The 24,085-nt window shown below is 38.6% G+C and overlaps 1 protein-coding gene across 6 annotated transcripts in view; it reads right to left on the bottom strand.

Annotated features, from left to right (window-relative positions):
* Positions 1-24,085, bottom strand: part of PTPRC (protein tyrosine phosphatase receptor type C) — a 122,856-nt gene that overhangs the window by 35,842 nt on the left and 62,929 nt on the right. For 2 of the 6 annotated variants that reach the window (XM_032631185.1, XM_032631211.1), the window contains 9 exons: positions 22,919-23,062; positions 22,050-22,130; positions 20,851-20,880; positions 18,993-19,187; positions 17,655-17,783; positions 16,366-16,509; positions 9,164-9,283; positions 4,229-4,387; positions 2,844-3,058 (listed from right to left, as the gene is read on the bottom strand). In XM_032631185.1, the coding sequence (XP_032487076.1) occupies positions 2,844-3,058; positions 4,229-4,387; positions 9,164-9,283; positions 16,366-16,509; positions 17,655-17,783; positions 18,993-19,187; positions 20,851-20,880; positions 22,050-22,130; positions 22,919-23,062 (1,217 nt within the window). The remainder of the gene's footprint in view (positions 1-2,843; positions 3,059-4,228; positions 4,388-9,163; positions 9,284-16,365; positions 16,510-17,654; positions 17,784-18,992; positions 19,188-20,850; positions 20,881-22,049; positions 22,131-22,918; positions 23,063-24,085) is intronic. The other 4 variants (XM_032631195.1, XM_032631203.1, XM_032631225.1 and 1 more) reach the window with 4 other exon arrangements.

Here is a 24,085-nt window from a genome sequence, read left to right as displayed (position 1 = left end):
TCAATAATACTTTAAAGGAATAATACACAATGACACAGCAGGGTTTTTTTCTTGGAATGTGACACTGGTTCAACATTAGAAAACCTATCACTATAATTCAGCATATACACCAATCACACCATAGCATCACAACGATGGCAGACCCAACATGGTACCATAAAACACATTTGATAAAGTCAAACCTACGTTTCTGGTTAAAAACAAAACAAGAAAGCTTATGTATACCTAAACACTTCTTTAAGTGATAAGAATGTGAAGCAGATTGTCAACATGACATTAAGTAGTCAACTGTGGAAATTCCCATTAAACCAGAAATAAAAGTGAGAGATTTGACTGAATAAAAATAAAAGGGGAAATTGTGTATGAGTTAAAGTGCTATAAAGAAAATTAAAAGGCAAACTATACACTGAAAACAAATTTGCAAGTCATAGGACAAAGAGTTTAATACTATTAATAGCCAAGAAGCATTCCCAAAGAAAACTAGACAAAGGAGCAGGAAGGATGTTGCCACAAGACAAATAACAAAACGATATTTCTCCTCAACGGTAAGTAAAGAAAATCCATAAAAACAAAAAGAGATGCCAATACAGTATTCCACCCACTAAATATCAAAGGAAAAGGGGATGCGCAGTGTTGGTGAGATTCTCCAGAGCAGTTATTTCACACACTGCCATGGGAACAGCAATTTGGTAACTTCCACAGGGAAAAGAAAAAGTATCATAAAAAAATCTCAAAATACATGTTAATTCCTTTTGACCCAATACATTCATTTCTGGGAATTTATTCAGACAGAAATAATAAAAGACATATTCAAAGATGTTGTTATTTCCCAGTAAGAGTGTTTGCTGACTGTTGTCAAAACAGGCATAGTTAGTAGAATGTGATAAAGCCGTAAGATAGAATCTTACGCAAACATGAAAAACCAGTAGCGGAATATTTAACATGGAAAAACGTTCGCGATACAGTGACTTATGAAACATGCGGTTTGTCAGACGCTGTGCTCATATTAAGGAATTTGTGAGATCATGGAAAATCTACATCTGTCTCTCCCTCTAGTTCCTGGCACAGAGCTCCCCAAACCCTTGTGTCTCCTAACTGATAAGAGCGCTAGGAACATTTTTGTCTTTGGTTTTTGACCCTGATTCGTGACACAGAGCTGCAGAAAACCTTGTAACTTCCAGGGCGACAGTCTTTTACTCTATTGAGCTGATTCTGGGTGGGTTCCTGGATAGCTCCCACATGAGGGCTGGTCATTGGAAAGACCAAGCCATGATTAGTCTCGGAAGTTTCAGCCCCTCCCCTCCCCCAGTCTCTTGAGAAGGGAGAAGGGCTGAAAATGGAGTTAATGATTCATCATGCCTATGTGATGAAGCCTCCATAAAATCCCAGAAGTACTGGGGTCAGAGAACTTCCAGGCTGGGGAACACACTCACGCCTAGAGGGTGATACACTCCCAACTCCACGGGGACAGAGGCTCCTGCACTTGGGACCCTCCCAGACCCCACCCTACGTATCTCTTCATCTGGCTGTTCACCTGTATCCTTTCTCAAAACCTTTAATAAACTGGTAAATGATGTAAGTGTTTGCCTGAGTCCTGTGAGCTGCTTTAGTGAATTAATCAAACGAAAGGACGTGGGTCACAGGAACCCCTGATTTGCAGACAAATCGAGCTACAAAGTGGTGGGGACTTCCTACTTGTCATTGTCTTCTGACATAGGGTGGGACCAATCTCGTGGGACTGAGCCCCTCACCTGTGGAATCTGGTGCTACCTCTGGGTACGTGGTGTCGAAATTGAATGGACACCCAGATGGTGTCACAGATACTTGCTTGATGCGGGGAAAAACCTTCACACATTTGGTGACCAGAAGTGTCAGAAGTGAAGTGTTTCAGGTGTCCGGTTTTCTTTGGAAATGCTTCCCTGTGTTTCTTATAGTGAAGAACACACAGGAGATAGAATGAACTGAGGTTTTTCCCTACAGCAGGAGGAAAAGACTGAGTTTCCCCATTTTAGAAGTATACACACAGAATATGATCAGTGGACAGCGAGCTTATGGGTGAGCTTTTTAACTCTCTGTGTGCACTGCTATTTCCTTACATTTATTTCTGCTATTTTTTAATCTCAATGTACCTGTAAAAAATGTTTGTAATTTAAGAAGTCACATTAGTGGGCTTCCCTGATGGCACAGTGAGAAAGAGTCCACCTTCCGGGGCCACGGGTTTGAGCCCTGGTCCGGGAAGATCCCACATGCCACGGAGAAGCTAGGCCCGTGCGCCACAACAACTGAGCCCATGTGCCACAACTACTGAAGCCCACGCGCCCAGAACCCGTGCTCCACAACAAGAGAAGCCACCGCAATGAGAAGCCCGCGCACCACAACGAAGAGTAGCCGCTGCTTGCCGCAACTAGAGAAAGCCCGTGCGCAGCAACGAAGGCCCAATGCAGCCAAAAATAAAATAAATAAAAAATAAAAATAAAGTATTAAAATTTTTTAAAAAGTAACAGTAGTAAAGATAAATAGCCTAGATGAATAAAAGTTGTGGCAAAGGAATAATCTACTGTGCATGAAATGTTGTGCTTCTTGACACGGGGGCAATAATTTAGCTATAAGTAAATCACGTTAAAGGTCAAAAATAATCCAACAAAATATGTGTTGTAAACAACTGTATTATGTACTAGAGATGAAAAGTTTGGAGTCAAACTTTTACGCTTTTAAAGTGTGAGTCCATTAGACCTCAGAGCTTCGTGAGCACTGGTGTTAGTATTATTTAAATACTGCAGAATAACCACTATAATGTATATCAGTAATGTATGATTATGGAAATGGGGAAATGGTAATCTTACCTGAAATGTATATTCTGTTGAATATTGAAGACCTTCTACCGAGAATGTGCACTTTTGTTGTTGTAATTCTTTTCCAGCCGAGTTATTTCCAATACTGACTATCAAATGGTACTTCCCTGTCTTGGGGCCATTAAAGTCGTCAGGAGGTTTACAGCTCACATTCATACTATTATCTGTCTTCCTTGAAACATGTAACTCCTTGACCTTGCTTGGATCTATCAAAATGAAGAAATATTTTATTTTTAATCATTTGGTAAATGCGTATTTAAATTACTGGACGATATATGTGTACAGTATAAACTGTTTTAAGTGCTTATTTGGGTGTTACAGATGGGGAGGTTAGGACAGAACATACATAAAAAGCTATAACAAAACATCTGAAAATAAATTACACATCCATTTGATGAATATTAGCATGTAAGTTGTACTTGAAACTATGAGATTTTTTTGCAATTCCCCCAAAGAGAGTGGGTAGAAATAGAAAATAGAGAAGAAAGGAGTGGAGGGGCAGGGAGGGGAAACCCCGAAGGCCTACGAACAGTCCAGGTCCTCCTTTTGGAAATGCTTACATGACCCTGGTGATACCTGGCTGGATTCTTCAGCAGCAATGAATCATCTTTGTTTCTGTGATAGCATAGACTTTCAGGAAAATAACAAAAGCATAACGCTTGAGGACCTGGACTTTTGAAACCAGAACTTAAATGACATTAAGAGCATTTTACATCTGGTCCTGAAGAGGACAATTTTTCTGTGTGAGCCTGGTGCCAGGTAGGGTTTCTGGAGCCATAGCTGTTGCCTTACACAGGGGTATTTCTTCTGCCCTGACCTCATGGAGTTCACATTCACCCCAGAGACAGATCTAGCTTTGGACCTGGAATCTATGGAGCCATCCCACGGGGGCGGGCAAGAGCCAAATGAATGTAAAATGTGACATAAAATAAAGTAGTATGTAGTTCATTGTAATGGAGAAGAAAATGCTGACAAAATATTGTTTCATGAGGTCATGCAAGCAGTGGATGCTTTGTGAGTGAGGCGTTCTTGGGTGTCTGATGGCAGTCGATATTTCTAGAGAATAAAGAAAACAATAGATAACGCATTTTTATCTAAGTTGTTTAGATACTTAATTGCCTGAAATCTTATAAATTGTACCTGTTCATATGCCCTCAGGCTTCATTCTTACAATTCTATGATTATACCTGAAGGATACAGAGAAAACCCAGGATGAGAGTTTTTAAATTGTTGTGTTTTAAATTATTATAAACCCTAGATGTTAACAAATGTGCCAGGTCAGTGTGTTTCTCAAATGAAGCATAAAGGTGGACATGTTGTTTTAACGGTTTAGACTTTGCTGTTCATAGAAAAAAGCATTAAAGCTTATAACTTACATGTTGCTGTCGTTTCAGCTACACATTTCACATCAGTTCCATTACGTTTCACTCTTCCATTGACAGAGGCATGTAATGTTATCTCATACTTTGTAAAAGGTTTCAAATATTCCAAATTAATTGTATTTGTGGTTTTATTCAGAGTGTGGCATCTTTCTCCTCAGGGGAAAAAATGGAAACTTTTAGTAAGTCATCAAAATTTAAGATTAGCACATATTTAATTTAGTGTCTACAGTAAATCATTCCAAGATGACTCCAAACTGAGTGACTGAGAAATGAAAAATCCTTGGTGCTCAGGAATACATACAATTATCAGCAAATACATTGAACAACTGTGATTACTATAAACTCAAATATTCAAAAATGATGGTTTCATATAATTAATTTGGTACATAACATATTTAATAAGTTCAAGCATATTGTTTACCTATGATCTCTTTTCTTTCTGAGAAAACACAGCTCATGGTGGATATCATGAAAGTCTTTTTTCCAATACTTTGGCAACCCCTTTTCTGATACTTAACCTCCAAACTTTGAACTTTGGTATGAGCCACTGTTATAGACTTCAGATACAAAATCCATTTGATCACCAGTAGCTAAGTATCCTCTGCTCTATTCATCTGAGCACTACAGTAATTCATGGGAGCTGAAACAGTGAAGGACAGCTTCACACTGGCAGTAGAACCTGAGCTGATCATTGAAAGATGAGTGAGGCTGGGTAGGTGTAAGGGAGGAAATAAAATTTTACAAAGGAAAGAAGGAGCATTTTTAGTTTAGGCACGAGCCCGACTAGGATAGCAGACTCTGGCTGGGTAGGAACGTGGGAGGTGGGACCTTGCTTACACAGATGAGTTAGCACTTGTTAAATTGAAAAATCACTAGCCACTGACTATTTTTGAGTAGCCAAATGCCACCAAGGAAGACAAGTTAAAAGAAGGTTAAAGAGGAAGCATGTTACAGTGATAATAATAATAATACCAGTAGTTATAAAAACAATGAACAGACAATGCTGTGTTCCAAGCATGTCTTGAAGTGGTCTATGTGAATTAATTCACCATCACCACAACCCTATAGGTTGGCACTGTTGATGTCATCCGATTTTACAGATGAGAAAACTAAGCCACAGAGATATTAGCAATCTGTCCATGATCTCACAGGAAAGGAACAACAGAGTCAGGATGAAACCGGACACTGAGGTCCCAGAGGTCATGCTTTACCCTTCACCGCCATGCATATTGTCTGGGGTAGAAGAGGGGGACAAGGGTCTGCAATGGGGCCAAGCTTTTTCCTCCTCTTGGACACTTTAATTCTCTGGTCCAGGTGGACACGCCAATGGACTTGCAGAAACAGTGTAAGGGAAGATTTAGCACGTGCTAATTTCTTGTCTCAGTTACTTATCCATGACATGGAGATTATAGTAATATCTCTACCTCACCATGGGATGCTAAACAGTAAGTGAGATAAAGTGTCTGTTCTAGCCTGGTTAAATGTCTATTTTCTCAGAAATCCCTAAATCTGAGTTAGTTGATTTAATACCCGCCAGCTCAGCTACCCTGTCCCCAGTGAGAATTGTCTTTGAGGACAGGAAAGGTGTGAGTTCTAGAGAGGGGCAGGTGGCACCCCCTTATATGCTGTCTGGCTGTCGGGACAAGTATCAGCTTCTAACTCAGCTACAATCCAAATGTCAGGATGTCATTCTCAAGGTCCATCTGGCTTCCATTCAGTGACCTAATTTTGTATGATTGTAGATGTAATCTCACAACCATTCTGCATCAAAATGAGTTTCATTTATGTTGTTCTGTGATGCTTTCATCTTAGCTAGCTTGATAAAATCAAATTGTTGATTTAATTTTGAACAACACATTTTTTTCCAAAAGACATTGCTGTTTGGGGAATCAAAGTGTTCAGTGCTTAGAAAGATGGTTTGGAATGTTCATTTCCAGTTGCCAAGGGTTTCAAGCTTTGGTTGAAAGGTCAACATATTTTACACGAGCCTCTCTGCCTCCATGTGGGATACCTTTCCTCAGGACCCTGAGGTCAGAAGCACTAGTCGAATGGCACAGGTAAAGACTTTATTAGACTTAGTGATGAAATTTAGTTTTCCTTAGGGCGACAGGGATACATCTAGTTTCAAGTCATGCCTGTTGCACTGGAAATGGCTAGATAGATACTGGCTTCGTCACTTGTCACCTCTTTGCTTTTTAGCAAATACCTCAGGAAATCCATTAACAACTTCCCAGTTTAAACTGCTCTAAAGTATCTTCCTAAACACCATGCAAAGTAGTATAAACTTGTTGATCCCCAAAGGGTTTTGCACTGCTACCTCCCAGAATAAGAGGTAATTTTTCTCTTATGTTGTTTAAGCAAAAAGGCAATAAACAAAATCATTTCCAATAACAATGCTGCGATGTGGAAGGGTGCACACTGGTTTCAATAACTTTTGAGAAATAGTCCTTTGAATGCAACAATGACTCAGGGTCTCTTCCCTATTACCGAGGAAATTTCATTGTCACTTGGCACTTTAAGTTAATACATAATACTACAGATGCACAAGGTGTCTCATGCTCAAACATGAACTTACAGTAGCGAAAAAGCACAGTCCAAGCTGTTGAATTTGAGCATTGATTTTAAGTTCTGTGATCCTCAGGGAATCGTATGAACTCTGAACATATCCATGTATCTCTCCTCTCAGAGTCATTGTTGAAACGTTTAATAAAATCTTAAAAAGCTATAAAAACACCCCACAAGCAGATAAAACTAAATAAATGTCAGTTACATTTTTCTACCTCTTTTAGTCTACAGCTTTCAGAGTCGCTGCAATGATTAAATGAGGGAATAACAAAAGGAATTTAATACCTAATTAAAAGTAATATAAATTGCCATAGGAGTTCACTGACTTTCTTCCCATGGATTTTTTTTTTTTTTTTTTTTTTTTTTTGGGGTATGCGGGCCTTTCACTGCTGTGGCCTCTCCTGCTGCGGAGCACAGGCTCTGGACGCGCAGGCCCAGCAGCCATGGCTCATGGGCCCAGCTGCTCCGCGGCACGTGGGATCTTCCCGGAACCGGGCACGAACCCGTGTCCCCTGCATCGGCAGGCGGACTCTCAACCACTGCGCCACCAGGGAAGCCCCCATGGATTTTTAATAGTGGTTTTATTTGAAATAATGAGAGTAGTTAAAAGAATTGTTCTAACAATGCTATACTCCAATCATCTCTCTTTGACTTAGATAATACAGAAGAGGATCTCATGTCCTGTGCTCCTGATGAACCAGAAGACAAGACAGAGCACGGTCCTCTTCCCAGCAGTGGAGTATGATAGCAACGAGAGACAGAGGACTGGGGATGAGCTGTTTCCAAAGGGCCCTTTGAGCAGAGTTAGTGCATGAGCCACAGTGGAGACTGAGTTCAGTTAGTTACCAACCAACTTTTGGAGAGGACACACAGAGCCAGATGTTGCCTACCTGCCCCTTCCTTCCCCACCCATTCTGTTCAAGTGTTATATTTGGAGAGTCATAAATTTGGGTAGCACTGAATAAGAAGGAGCTGTACTCATTGCAAAAATCAAACAAAAACTCATCTGACGGCAGTAACTAACACATTACATCCTTCTAAGCCTAATTATTCAAATACAGGTTTTTTAAATAGTATAGAATACAAAGAAGCAATAAATATTGCTCCATAAATTTCCACCATATATTCTGGCATACAAAATACTCCATAGTAGAGAGAGAATATAGAAAGTAAGGAATACAGAAAGAGATAGTGAGAAGAAATTTCAGAAAAGAGAAGAGAAAACAAAACAATGTGCTCACACAGAAACCAAGCAAAGAAAGTTTGTAGGAGAGGTGTCCAGTGAGGCAGACTGTACTCCTGTAATATGTCAGATTACAGATTGTCTTCCTGTAGTTTCCATTTTTTCATCTTCCTGTAAGTTCCATTTTTCCTTTCTCATAGACATAACTTTTCGAATTACCATAACCTCAAATACATTGCCTGTATTTCTTCTCCATAGAATTTGAGTCCTCTTATGCTAATTTGAAAACTACATGTGTATTAAACTTTGCTGTAGTAGTTTGATTATTAAGATTCAAACAACAAGCAAAAACAATATGCTATCAAAATGTAAAATAACACACTGGAGATAAGTGGCTTTCTACTTTTCAAAATTTGAAAATTTATGTCTGGTTCCTACACACCAAACAAAGAGATGGAATTCTGTGAGATGTCCAACTCAATACTACTTTAAGCTACAGGTAAAGGATTGACAAATGGGCTATTCCGTGTGCTGAATCTGTTCTGAGGTGGTCCACGGTCCCCACTGTTTTCTACAAGTATTTTAGATACTTGACATCGTCCAGGAGATGTCTGGTCTCTTAAATAGTGTCTCATTTGGAGGGACTAGGCCAATGGTTGAACTAGTCATAGCACATTTTTTGGGCTGTCTTTATTTCTGCACAAGTTCTGCAGGAGTTAGTTAATGCTAACTAGACTTATGTTCCAAGATTCCACCTGCCATCAAACTCTGTAGCTAAGTGGGCATATGTTCATTTTTGTTCACCCAATTTTTTGTGTATATCAGCTGGGGCACGTTTTGGAAGTTGTTGTTTGTAGTCCAGAATGATGAGTTTTTGGAAGACAGATATGAGTATTATCTTCCAGAGATTTTCTTTCTCTAAGCTTTGGAGTGTAACAATTAGAACTAAGAAGATCAAGAATGAGAAATGAGTATTGGGGGATACTCTGAGATTTAGTCATTTCAGAGGCTAGGGAGCCTGTAGTGAGTGGAGGTAGTTCTAAAACCAAGGCGTACAGGATGCTCGTCACGGTTGTAGTGTAGAGAGCTCCGTGGCTCACTAGCTTCGTCCATATGTGGAGTGCGCTTTCCAATTTTTGATTTATCTTTCCTGATATGGAATTAAATTCTATAAAAGTTACCTGAAAGATTCCGATAACAAAGAGTGAACGTATGAAAAAAATGTTCCGGTGGTTCCCAGGTAACCCATCCTTTATCTGCACTGAAGTTAGAACACGTCATATTCTGAGGGATTCCTGGAACTGTTGAAAGAATAAGAATATAAAATGTAAGAAACAAGACATGGAGAAAACGTTCTTCATATTATTAGCATGCATTATTAATAGCCATATTTTGATTAATTATGAATTGATGATGAAAGTAAAAGAAAGATATCTGGTCTTGTTAAATTTGATATGGTCATGTAACAGTGTCACTCCAGGGTGACATTGTGGGGCCTAAATGTTCCACTGACTTGACGAGATCTGAAAACCCCTCTTCCTCTCATTTATATTATTGTCCAGCTATCTTGGGATGTCTAGATTTCCCTATGCTGGAAATCTGTCACTGGTAGGGCTGATAAAGTTAACAGTCAGTACTGGAGTAACACTTGTCATCACTTCCAGTAACTAGTCATCAGAACTTGAGGTGAAGAATGTAATAAATGCTTAAATCAAAACTACAAGGTATAATTTATATGAAAACCTGCCCGTTTGGGGTATAGTTGGATGGGTTTTGACAAATATATGCATCGATATAACCACCATCGCAATCAGATATAAAACATTTCTATCCAACCAAGGAAGTTCTTCTGTGCCCCCTCCCAGTCCACCCAGTTCCCTTGCCCACCCCCAAACACCCTCTGTACTGCCTTCTATTACTATAGATTAAATTAATCTTTTCTTTCATTTCATATAGATAAAATCAAACGGTGGGTACATTTTTACATCCAGCATATTGCACTTAACAGAATGTTCTGGAGATTCATTCATATTCATTCATTCACACTGTATGTGTCAGTAGTTAGTCCTTTTTATTTGTGAGTAGTATTCCATTCTAAGGATAGACCACATTTCACCTATTCATTCAACTGTTGATGGACATCTGTGTTTTTTCCAGGCTTTTGGCTACTATGAGTGAATCTACTATGGATATTTGTGCAGAAGCCTTTCTGTGGAAAGGACACGTCCTTTCTTCTTTGGTAAATACCTGGAGTGAAAGTGCTGAGTTATTACTTTGCCTTCTCACCAATAGTATTGTCAGTCTTTTCCATTTTAGTCATTTTAGTTGGTGTGTGATGGCAGCAGCATCTGTGTGTTGTCTTAAGTTGCATTTCCCAGTTGACTAATGATATTGGGAAATTTTTTATGTGCTTATTGACCATTTGTGTATCTTTTCCTGTGAAGCATATGATCAAAATTCTTGTCCATTTTTAATTGAGTTACTTGATGTCTTATTTTGTATTTGGAAGAATTCTCTATATATTCTCCCAAAACTCTCTGTTGAAAAAATTAATTGTGGATATTTTTTCACAATGTATGAATTGTGAAAAATTTTTATTTCCTTAGTGACTCTATTCAAAGAGCAAGAATGTTTAATTTTTATGAAGTTTGATTTCTAAATGTTTTTCTTTTATGATTCTTGTTTTTTGTGTCCATCTAAGGAACCATTGCTTAAGCTAAACTAGCAAAGATTTTTCTAATGTCTTTGTCTAGACATTTTATAGTTTTAGATTTAGTGTTTAGCTTTGCAATCCATTTTGAGTTAATCTTTGTGTTTGTTGAGAGATAAAGGCTGATGTATTTATTTTTTCTATAGAGATAACTAAAAAAAATCTAATAATGAAATAAATATCCAAATAAATAAATAACCAAAAAAAAATCCTTCCCTCCACTGAATTGCCTTTGCACTTTTATAAACAATAAAATATTTTTTTCCTGGGATTTCTATTTTGTCACAGTGATTTATAAAGACTGTACTAATTTTAGTATTTGTATCCAAAAAGCATTAAATTTTTACTAGTTACATGAAGACATAGTATTTCTGTAGGTTCATTTATTTTCTAATGGCTTTGAGTTGTTTGGGGGGCTACTGGAGACATGGATTTAGGAAGCTGCCTTACTCTCAGCTAGCTATCCCTTCCACATGAAATTCAGAATCACTTTAGTACGTTCTGTCAAAAGTCCTGTAATATTATAATTAATAAACAACTTCAGCCATGAGACAGATTTCAGGATCAATACAGAAAAGCCCATTGTATGTCCACACACTGGCAATGAACAATCTGAAAATGGAATTAAGAAAACACCACCATTATAAGCAGGAATAAATTTAAACCTAAGAGTGAATTTAACAAAAGAACTATAAGACTTGCACACTGAGAACTACAAAACATTCTCCAAGAAAATTAAAGAATACCTAAATTAATGGAAAGACACCCCACACTCATGGACCAGAAAACTAACATTGTTAGGATGGCAACACTTCAAATAGATCTACAGATTTAACTCAACCTCTGTTAGAATCCTGGCTGGCTTCTTTGTAGAAATTGACAAGTTGATCTCAAAATTCATATGGAATTTCAAGGGACCTCAAATATCCCAAACAATCTTGAAGAAGAACAAAGTCGAAGGACTCACACTTTCTGATTTCAAAACTTACACAAAGCAACACTAACCAACAGTGTGGTACTGGCATTAGATGTATAGATTAATAGAATGGAAGAGTCCAGAAATAAGCCCATCATTATTGTTAATTAATTTTGACAAGGATGAAAAGAACATTCAATGGGAAAAGAATAGTTTTTTCACTAAATTGTGCTAGGACATCAAAATAATGAAATTGGACCCTTACCTCAAATCATAAATGAATATTAACTCAAGTGGATTAATAGAGCTAATTTTTAGACTTAAAACTAAAAAATTCTTAGAAGAAAACATAGGGATAACTCTGCATAACCTTGGATTTGGCAATGAAATTTTAGTTGTGACATCAAAAACATGAGTAACAAAGGTAAAATTTAATAAATTGGACCTCATCAAAATTAAAAACTTATAAGCTTCAAAAGCTATCAACAAATTAAAATGACAACCCAGAGAACTGGAGAAGATATTTGCAAGTCATATATCTGAATTGTGTCTAGAATATATAAAGAACTGTTATAACTCAGTGAAAAATAACCCAACTTTTAAGAATGGGCAAATAGTGATAAAAGATATACAAATAGCAAATAAACAGCTGAAGCTATGCTCAAGATCATTAGTCATTAATTCAAATCACAAAGAGATACCACTTCACACCCACTGGAATGGCTAAAATAAAAAAGACAATAAGTGTTGGTGAAGATGTGAAGAAATAAGAACACATACGTTGTTGGTGGGAATGTAAAATGATGCAGTTACTTTGGAAAACTGATTGCCAGTTCTTCAAAATGCAAAACATAAAGTTGCCATATAACCCCCAAATTCCAATCCTAGGTATAAACACAAGAGAAACGAAGACATATATCTACACAAAACTTGTACACAAATGTTCATAGCAGCATTATCCATAATAGTCAAAAAGTGGAAACAGCTTCAATGTCACTCAACTGATAAAGGGACAAACAAAACAAGGTACATTCATAAAATGGAATATTATTAGACAATAAAAAAAAAGGAAGTATTGATACATTACAGCATGGATGCACCCTGAAAACAGTACACCAGGTGAAAGAAGCCAGACTTACAAAAGACATGTCCATATTAGGCAAATACATCAAAGCAGAAAGTAAATTGATAATTGCCTAGATATGGGAGCCGGAGGGAAATGGGGAGTGACTGTTAAAAGATACCAGCTTTTTGCTGTTGCTTGTTTTTTTGTAGGTTTTATTTTATTTTATTTTGGTGTGAAGAAAATGTTTTAAAGTTGATTCAGGTGATGATTTACAACTCTAAATATATTAAAAACCACTGACTTCTATACTTTACATGGGTGAATCATACAGTAGGTGAACTAACAAAAGTTTGTGGGTTTGTTTTTTTTAAGAATGTGGCTTCTTTGGCAACGGTCTTGAAAAATTTCCCCTGTTGCCTGAATAAAATCACATGTAAAATGGTGAAATTGCTATTTTCAAAGGCTGCAGGATTCCTGCATTACTGGAACAAACGCAATAATGGTGGGGATTTTAAGACCTTACTTTTTTACAGCATTTTTGAATTCACAGCAAAATTGAGGAGAAGGCACAGAGATATACACAGCATCCCCTCTTACCAACATCCTCCACTTGAGTGGTACTTATGTTACAATTTATGAGCCTACACTGACATGTCATTATCACCTGAGTCCATAGTTTACATTAGGGTTCATTCGATGTTGTACATTCAATGGATTTGGACTAATATATTACATGACATGTATCCATTATTACGGTATCATACAGAGTACTTTCACTGACCTAAAATCCTCTGTGTTCTGCCATTTCATCCCTCCCTCCCTCCCTTACAACTCCTGGCAACCACTGATCTCGTTATTGTCTCCACAGTTTTGCCTTTTCCAGAATATCATATAGTGAAACCATATGGTATGTAGCCTTTTCAGACTGGCTTTGTTCACTTAGTGATGTGCATTCAAGGTTCCTCTATGTCTTTATAGCTCATTTCTTTTTAGTGCTAAATAATATTCCATTGTCTGGATGGACCACAGTTTATTTACCATTCACCTACTGAAGTACATCTTGGTTGCTTCCAAGTTTTGGCAATGATGAATAAAGCTGCTATAAACATCCATGTGCAGGTTTTTATGTGGACATGAGTTTTCATCTCCTTTGAGTAAATATCAAGGAGTGTGATGGCTGGATTGCATTGTAAGATGGTGTTTAGTTTTATAGAAACCCTCAAAATCTCTTCCAAAGTGACTGTACCATTTTGCATTCCTACCATCAATGAATGAGAATTCCTGTTGCTCCCCATCCTTGCTGACATTTGGTATTGTCAGTGTTCTAGATTCTGCCCATTCTAAAGGTGTGCAGTGATATCTCATTGTTATTTTAATTTCCCCAATTACATGTGACGTGGAGCATCTTCTCATAGGCTTATCTGCCATCCATAGAACTTCTTCTGTAATTACATATTTTATAATGTACTAAAGGATCCACTTTGCTAACAGTTCATTTACTATTTACTATCTATGTTCATAGGAGAGACTGGCCTATAGTTGCCTCAGCTCTGCCCAAGTTTGGTATCCACATAACAGTAACCCTAGTCTATCCCCCACCCTAACAATAATCAAAATTAGTAGATAGATTCCCATGGTTTCTATACTGTGGAACAGTTTGAATAGGATAGGAACTAACTGTAAACTTACCTTTCTGGTTTTTCTTTTTTAAAGGGCAGGTGAGGTAAGCAGACAGCGAGTGTGAAGAGATTAGAGAGGTATTAGACTATTATTTTATATACAACTCCAATTTTCTAATTCTTCCTAGGCAAATGTCCATAATTCCTATGTTCTAGAAAATTATCCATTTTATCTAACTTTTCATATTGGATGCAAGTTTCTTTATAATCTGTAAAATTTCTACCGTATTTTTAATTTCCTTTTTATAATGCATGGGGGAAGTTTGTTTTGCTAGAGGTCTAGCTATTTTATTATTCTTTTCAAAACCAAGCCTTTAAATTGGTTAGTAAATTCCTGCAATTTTTGTTTGTTCCTTCTTTCAATAATCTGTACTCTAAACTTTGTTATTTTCTGCTTTCTCTGCTTTTGTTTTCTGGTTCTTTTCCAAGCACTCTCCAGTGGTTTTCATTCAATAGAGAGCAAAGTGATAAAAGTTTCCATAGGGCTTCCCTGGTGGCGCAGTGGTTGAGAGTCCGCCTGCCGATGCAGGCGACACGGGTTCGTGCCCCGGTCTGGGAAGATATCACATGTCGCGGAGCGGCTGGGACTGTGAGCCATGGCCGCTGAGCCTGCGCATCCGGAGCCTGTTGCTCCGCAACGGGAGAGGCCACAGCGGTGAGAGGCCCGCGTACCACAAAAAAAAAAAAAAAAAAAAAAAAAGTTTCCATAAAATGTCACTTGATCTTACTTAAGGCTACAAATTCCTCCCCGCAAATATGTCTTTACTTTACTCAAGTCTGAATATCTTTGTCCCAAAAGGTAAATTTAAGCCATCTATATTTACAGTGACTTTTGATACTTTGACATGTTTCTGCTGTTTTACCTATTGTTTCCTACTTAGCAGTCTCTCTCTCCCTCCCTTCCTGCCACGTTTTTCTTCTTCCTTCCCTTCCCCCTCCCCCTCTTTCTTCTTCTTCTCCTTCTCCCTCTCTCCCTCTCTCCCTCTCACAATCTCTCTCCCTCTTCTTCCTCCTTCTTTTCCCTTCTTTCTCCTTTTCCTCCTTTGACATGAAGAATTTTTTTTTTATTCCATAACTTTCTTCTACTGCTGATAGGCAATGCCATCTATTTATCTGTCTTTCACGTTTTTAGTGGTTACTCAGAAGTTGTCTTATGCACAATTAACATAGTTTCCTAGCAGATTCTAAATTTAACTGGAATGTCTTTACTTCTACTACAGCGGTCCCCAGCCTTTTGAAACCAGAGACAAGTTTCGTGGGAGACAATTTTTCCACGGACTGGGGTTGGGGGATTGGTTCAGGCGGTGATGGGAGCGATGGGGAGAGGCAGATGCAGCTTCACTTGCTCACCGGATGCTCACCTCCTGCTGTGCAGCCTGGTTCCTAACAGGCTGAGGACCAGTACCCGGGGGTTGGGGACCCCTGTTCCACTAAATACAACTGAAATTTTAGCACTTTTCACTTCCTTCTCCCCTCCATCTTCCAAATGCTATTACTTTCCAGAATTTTACTTTCCAGTTGTTATTAGTTATGATAGTCTGGTTATTATTTATATTGCTGACATTTTAGTAATAACAATTGTTATTTTGCCATCAACATTTAGCTTTACCATTGCGTTTTATTAGCTTCTTAAAGTGAGCTTCTGTGCTCATTTTACTCCTATCAGCGGCAGGATTTGATAGAGGGGGCAAAAGATGCAGGACACACCAAGAAGAGGATGCTGCTACAGGAAGAAAGGGGAAATAAAATGGAAAACACGTGAACAAGCATTTCACTTACCTCACAGTTTTGTTTCCACCCCGACCTCACAACAGCCTGCAGTTTGCAAAAAACTTGATGGAGGTTTGGATTCGCTGTCATTTACTTCTAAATTCTTACTTTAAAACAGACACAAAGCCATTTTCTGAAACCCTTTCTCTAAATCTATAACATCTTTTTCTGTGATTCTCAACGAATCATAAGCATATAAAAAGGAAAGAAATTTAACATATAAATGTAAGTGATATACTCACCTCTAAAATCTGTTTTAATAGTTGTATTTCGGCTAGTAAGAATCTTGTTGTTATAAGATACTTCTGAACTACAAGTATAATTACTTTGGGGCTGAAGGTTGAACTTTTCAAATCTTCCACTTTCATTATATGGAGATAAGCCATCTAAAAGAAATAAGTATGGCATATGAGTATATGAATACAATATATCACACTTAAATTTCATTTTGGTTTTATATCTATAATTAATATCTATTAGAATGAAAACCTATGCAAATGGTCAAAACAATAAGTAAAAGGACCTGATATCAGCTATAATGCTGCATGATTTTGCTACACTCAATTTTAAAGAAAACATTAAGACGTAGAACTGAATTTGAGAGTGTCTCTAATTTAGCTGATGAAATGAGGCCTTAGTTCATTGTTCTCTGTTCAGAAATTGAGATTGCACTTGACATCGCCTTTACCTCGAAGATATCTTGTTTAATCATCAGTCTGTCATATGTTTGTCCTTGCTTTCCTCACCCTGCTTGTGTCCGAGCTGAGCATCTTCCCTGTAACATGATGATTATAAGCAGTATCATACTCCATCCTTCGTGTGAGAGTCTGTGTGTCTTTGTCTGTCTGTCTGTCTTGCCAAATATGGCCTAGCAGATAGCTTTATGCCAAGGGGGGGAGATTTCATCCCAAAAAATTCAAATGAAAATAAATTAAAAGTTATTAAATCATTAAAAAGAAATGCTATCTCAATTATTCCCCCTTCCATGAACTCAAATTCATATTCCTAGAAGCACTTACTATTCTTTCTCTACTTTCATTTTACCTAAGTCTTCTTGTAGTTGTTTATAAATGTTGTTGATGGAGGGCTGACAAAGAAAACTCTTGGAATCACGTGAAATTATGGTTGCTTTCCCTTTCATTCTAAGAGTATGTGTACCATAATTTTTCATAACTCTCTTCTCTGATAATATTTTCAACAATACCTCATCTATAGCAGTTGCCAAGAAAATTCTTATGAATTAACTGATATTGCTATTTCAAAAATTATTTTTCAGGTTCAGTGTTTGTCTATTTTGTGAATTTGAGTTGTATAGAGAATACAATGATTTGATTCCAAACATATCACGGACTATGCGTGTGTGTGAGAGAGAAAGAGAGAGAGAAAGAGAGAGAGTGAAAAAGAGAGAATGGAAGAAGGAAGGAAAGTAAGAAGGAAGGAAGGAAGAAGAAAGGAAGGAAGGATTAGATAATATCTAGAAAAACTTCCCACTATAGGAAAAAAACTGCTCTGATCAATGTTAAATTCTTACCACATTCAAATTTATATGTTATTTTCTTTTTATCACAAGTAAAATTTTTACTGATTTCCCAACATAAACAAAGAGAAGTATTTGCCTTTTCAGGTTCTACACACTCATTCAGCTGAAAATGTTTATGATCTGTTAAGAAAAAGATACAAAAATAGATGATTAATATTTCATAATGTGTGCCTTATGCTCAATTACAGCCATTGAAATTATATTCATGATACAGAATCTGGCAAGAATTTAGATTACTTTTGAAAAAAGTCTAATAACTCTCAACATGTTGAATTTCTTGATTCTTTAGTTTATTCTTTTTTTAACATCACACATATTGGTAGCATTTCACTTAGAATTTATGCTACTTTAAAAAATGGAACCCAAGGAAACGTCTAGATAAAATTGCATTTTTTGCACATTTTAAAAGACTCACTCCATTTTGTTTTCTTATTTGTATCTTCAATTTTTCATTTACTCTTTGATTTTTTTCATTGCATGATCATTACACAGAGCATGGGGGCTTCACTCTGGGCAATGTATTGTTTTAAATTGTCATTTTCTGTTTTTAATTGATCATTTATTCCAGTAACATTTAGAGAAAAATGAATAAGTTAAAAGGCATTTTTCAAAAACATCAGATATTTATCCTATTTAAATGTTAATAAGTCAATCAATGATCTTGAATTATTAAAAGATGTGAGAGATTCAACAAACTTACATAGTCCCTGAATCCCTTTTAGAAAATGCATTTTGTGAAGGTAGCTTCTCTGAAGTCAGCTTGATACCATAGTCTCCTCTTTCCCAGCAGTAGCTTAGGTACTAAAACCAGCTTGATCGCCTTAACATGACTCTAACGCTCCCCCCCTTTTTTTTTTTTTTTTTTGGTGAAAGTACTTTTGTTCTTTCCACAGACATCAAATCTTTGACTTTGTGTTATTCCCCCAAGATATTCTAGACACACTTGTATTTAAAAGGATTTATATATATACACACACACACACACACACACACACACACACACACACACACACACACACATATAATGACTTGAATTCAGTAGCGGAGAAAAAAGAAAGCTTGTAAATAACCACTCAGTGTGATAAATTAGATCCAATCGACATGAAGCACTCTGTAAAAGAGGTGTAAGGAGGCAGGTAAGGCTTCTCTGAGGTAACCATTTTCACTGGGTCTGGAGAGCAGAAGTCCACACACTGGCCTCCTGCCGCCATCTTTCCCTCAGCCCTGTTCCCCTGCCTACTAACTCCTGTGACCAGTAGGACACGTCACGTCACTCACAAAACTGCAGTGTTGCTGTAAATGCACGAACAGAAATCAACTGATATTTACCTGGTGGTACCTCTAATAAATATTCAAATGGAGAGTAACATGAAGGAAGTGTTATATTGATATTCTTCTTTTCACATTCCTGTAGGCCACGGAGCTGCTTTTCATACCTACTGTTCACTTCACTAAGTATTGCATTATACGTTTCATTTTCCTTGCTATAAACGTAGTGCACAGAGATACCTGCATATCTGTCTTCTGAAAGAAAATAAAATAGTGAAGCTTATCTTTTATTTTTCAGAATGAATAAACCTCTATTAAATACAAACTCCTTAATGTATATTTTTAAAAATATCCAATCTCCAACAAAATAACCCCAGGAACATAAAAAAGAGAAGGTACAGATCAGTGCCTCCATGTTATTCTTTCGTGATTCCCTTTTCATCACTGTCCCATCAAAGACCTCAGCTTGTGAGTTTGTATTTGGATGATAATTGGATTAATGTCTGTCTTCCTAACTGGACTGTAAATTCCATGAGAGAAAAATCCCATCAATTTTGACCATTGCCATAAATCCAGATCCTTGTGTAAAACCTGTCATCAGAAAGGGCTCAAAAATGGTTGAATTACACAGAAATGAACAACGCATCTGACAAATTTCTTCTTCTTGCTCTATCATTTCCCTTGATTTCTAAAGTGTAGTATTTGATTATCTCTTTCTCTCGATACGGGGAACATTAATTACTTAGGGAGCAGAGGCCTCGTTATTCCTCTACTTGTGTAAAATTATTGATAGCACTTTCTCTGAGTGTCATCTCACACTCTTCCCTTTATTTAAACAGACTCCATTGACTCGCAAAAATATCTTTTCAACACACATTCACTTATTCACTCATTTTTAGTACAAAAAAATTATGAAGCCTTTATTTTGCTTAAGACACTGTCCCAAGCACTAGGAATACAAATGATCCGCTTTTGGAATTATAGAATCTAACGTGCAGACAGGCACAGGCATGAACTACAGAAAACACCAAAATAAGATGATGCACAAAATAATACAGGGGTAAAGAGGCAGAGAAGTCTGTTCAGGTTGCAGGACCAGGAGGGGCCCTCCAGAGAGGTGAGTCAGTTTGCATTTAAAATATGAGCAGGACATAGAAAAATTGATGGGGGAGGGAGGTGGTAGATGAGGATGCATTCCAAGTGTAGGGGAAGAAGAACAGGGGTGAACACAGGGGCAGGAAGAAGCATGTTTTAAGAAACTGAGCACTTCCACGTTACTTAAGTGAAAAGTGTAAGGAGGCAGCAGTGCAAGAGGAGCCTGGTCATCCAGATCATATTCATTAATCAAACATACAAAGGCTGATGTCTGCACTAAATATACGGAGAGCCACTGAAGGTCGGGACTCCAGTGGTGAGATTTAGAAACACGTGGAGGGATGAGCCCTGGCCACGAAGGACTCTGCTTCCACTGAGAACAGAGGAAGAAAATGGGAAAAGGATGGATACAAGCTGTTCTCAAGCATCTGCTTTGAGCCTAACCCTGGCGAGACAGAGAGACTTTTTCTTCTTGATGAGCCTTGAAGGTATTATTCACATTTCATATTTATCATTACACAGAATCCTCTCCCAACCGCTAAACAACCTTGCTATCATCCCACTTTACAAATACGCAAACTGAAGTTGAGTGGCTCCACCAAGGTTGTTTAGCTAGTAATTATCAATCCTAATCCTCAAAACTAGGTCTGAATGTGACATCAAAGCTTCTTGCCCTGAAGGACCCTGGCTCTTAATAGTTGGAGCTAATCGTTGGTGAGAAGTTAGAGCCAGTGAGTTTAGCCTGCTGGGGGGTCTTGAAAGCTTGTAATAAATAAGGAAATCATTAAAGTGATATATGTTGCCTCTAGGTAAACAAACTTACCACATGATGGCTTATGTGTAGTAGTAGGATCTGTAATAGAAAAAAAAAGAAAATGCAAATTATTAAAATTGCATTTTAGAATATCTCTGCTCTAGTCATTCTGAGGAAGGGTGGTTTACAATGTTTTGTCTTCATAAACTATAGACTGTACCGAGTTAGGTTTAACAGATAATGCAGAGTTTGCAGTGCCTGTTCCCATGTTTGGATCTCAAAACTTCAAAGGTTGTAAACCAACAAGCTAGTTCTATAAAACGTTTTCATAAATTCACCCAATAAACACAACTGTGATAATACAATATTAAGACTTTTGGGCACACATCTGATTATGTAATGGTGACGTGGTTGACTATTTACACAGCCAGAAGTATTTTAAAAGTCTTCCTCCCCTTGATTAATCTCAAAATAGGTTTATATAATTATAATCCCTAGAAAGTTCAGTTTACTCCTTTGTTTATTAAAAAAAAATCAGAAAATAGGCAAGGGCTGCTTCATTGTCTGGTTTAACTTTTGTAAGCTCTTTGCCCATATACTAAATCCAGGGTAACACATCGTTCCGTCCACCAACTGAGATCTATCTTGTGTGAGCATATGTATTTAACTGAAGAATTGGATGGAAATGGGGTTTGTGGAAGCTAATAGATCTCTGCTAATCTGGTCTTTGAGATGGAGAACTTGCAGGGAGAATAGCGTCCTGGCGGGCTCTGAATGGCTGACCCATTGCAGACTCTACCACCTCCTGGACGTTCGTTCCCTGCATGGAGCCCCCCACTTCCATCTCCACATCCCACGTGTGTGTCTGGGGCTCTGCGCTCACTCCTCTGCCACTGACCTCTTGGAACAGAGAGCTCCACTGAGAGAATTGTTCTTCTTCATACCAACACTGAAACTCACTCTTAGAAGTCCTAGTATAGCTGGTAATTTCTACGAGTTTTCATAGAGTACACAACTTTTGGGGGATGCTATGACCATGATGTAAGAGGTTATCAGAGTAACACTGGCCCTGATCTCATCGGCTGTTGCACTATGGAAGCTGATCTGTGTTTTGGACTAACTGCCCTTCCACAGCCCTCAGGATTAGAACACTCAATTGAACTTCTCAAAGAAAGAACCCAGGGTGGAGTCAACGGAAGATCCTTCAATGAGCATGTCCAAAGCACATGGTGGTGGTGAGACTGCATGACTGGGGGTCAGGTTGTCACCTGTTGTTGTGAGATCAGTTGTAGAGATAATGTCTTTTGCAGGGGTCGGAGAGGATGGTGTAGTGGACGCATTGAACACATCTGCAAGGAAATGAACAGAGGGTCACGGTTAATGAGTTTGTCATATTGAGGGTCGAGGGGAAAACTCTTTAGCAAAGATGATTTCTTAACTGAATCTTTGCTAGAGGCTTCCTCCTCGTTTGAATTGACACTTGCTTGTTTTTAAAATAAGAAAGTGAGTCAAAGATTTGTCTACACGTGGCCCTTTAAGATGACTAAGAGTGCAAACAATTGGAACTAGACATTGTATACGTTGAGAAGAAACTATTCATTCCTTAGTATAATTCTGACATGTGCAGTCTCCCTCAAACTACCTCTCATCCTGTTACGGCTATCTTTATGTTAATTACTAACAAGGATACCCGTTATCCTTTTGTACTATTCAGTTCATACCAGACTTTTTACGTATTCTGTCTTCCTATCAATCCTATGAAATGAGTATTATACCCATTTTTACAGAAAGAAAAAATTGACACACAGAAAGTCTAAGTAACTTGTCCTAAAGTCAACTAGAAAGTTGAAGAGGCTGTATTTGATCTCAGGGCTATAGGACATTGAAGTTTGTTATCTTTCTTCTTCACCATGAACTTTTATAATATAAATAATAAAATAAAATATGCCCATAGAAAGCTTACTGGTAAGGTTTTTTTTTTTTTTTTTTTTTTAATAATTTAGTATCACTGTATGAAAATTTGTAAAACAGCAAACCCACAGTCATATTTGGTGTGAAATAAAAGAGGCGCATGACAGTTTTCACGTTTCCATTTCATCATCCAGAACCTAAAACACCTAGAGCATCACGGTCAAACCTGAGGCATTGTCTTGGGTGGTCGAGTTGGAGATGTGTGGAGGTGAGGCAGCGGGACTGCTGTGTGCAGGGCTGAGAGTGGTTACTGGTGAGAAAGATGTGTCTGCAGGCAAGGTGCTCGGTGCAGTCCTCTCTCCTGGAGCCCCTGTAATCACAAAGACCATCAGCCTTCCTGCCCCACAAGGGCAGGGGCCACACAGCCCACAGAGGCATGTTTATTAATAGAGGCTAAGGCCAGGGCTTTCCTAGTGGTGCAGGGGTTAAGAACCTGCCTGCCAAGGCAGGGGGCACGGGTTTGAACCCTGGTCCAGGAAGATCCCACATGCCACGGAGCAATGAAGCCCATGCACCACAACTACTGAGCCTGCACTCTAGAGCCCACGAGCTACAACTACTGAGCCCACATGCCACAACTACTGAAGCCCATGCACCACAACTACTGAGCCCATGCTCCACAACTACTGAGCCTGTGCTCTAGAGCCCGCGAGCCACAACTACTGAGGCCACATGCCACAACAACTGAGCCCATGTGCCACAACTACTGAGCCCACGTGCCACAACTACTGAAGCCCACGCACCTAGAGCCTGAGCTCCGCAACAGGAGAAGCCACTGCAATGAGAAGCCAATGCACCGCAACGAAGTGTAGCCCCCCGTTCGCTGGCAGCTAGAGAAAGCCCGCGCTCAGCAACGATGACCCAAGGTAGCCAAAAATAAATTAAAAAAAAAATCACTTTAGAAGCTAAGGCCGGGCAGTAAACATTCAAGCACTCCTGCTACCTCACAACCTACGCATCTACAAAATGGGATGAAAAATAACACGGCTTATGGGAGAGATGAGTTTAAGGGCAGACACCTCAGAACCTATGCAGCTTTGGCACCACAGCACACATTTTAAAAGTATCTGGGACCTCGGGAGAAAGCCTGGACTGCCCAGGGAGGCCAAGCCTCCTGGCGGGGGGCTGCCTTAGGCAATACTGAAAATGCACAGAGTGGGTGCCGCTGGCTGGCGCAGGGACCACAGAGATGGACGTGAGCTCTGAGGGCAAAAGGCTGCTGCGGTGAGGTTACCACAAGAGGAACTGCCGCCCACCCCTGCCAAGCGCCGTGGGCGAGGTGCACCTCTCTGGGGAGGGATCCCTGGGTGCAGGTGCTTCCTTCCGATTTTCT

This window comes from Phocoena sinus, chromosome 1 (assembly GCF_008692025.1).
Source record: "Phocoena sinus isolate mPhoSin1 chromosome 1, mPhoSin1.pri, whole genome shotgun sequence".
Lineage (NCBI taxonomy): Eukaryota > Metazoa > Chordata > Mammalia > Artiodactyla > Phocoenidae > Phocoena > Phocoena sinus.
Note: the sequence above shows the minus strand (reverse complement) of the source record. Positions and strands in the feature narration are given on the sequence as shown.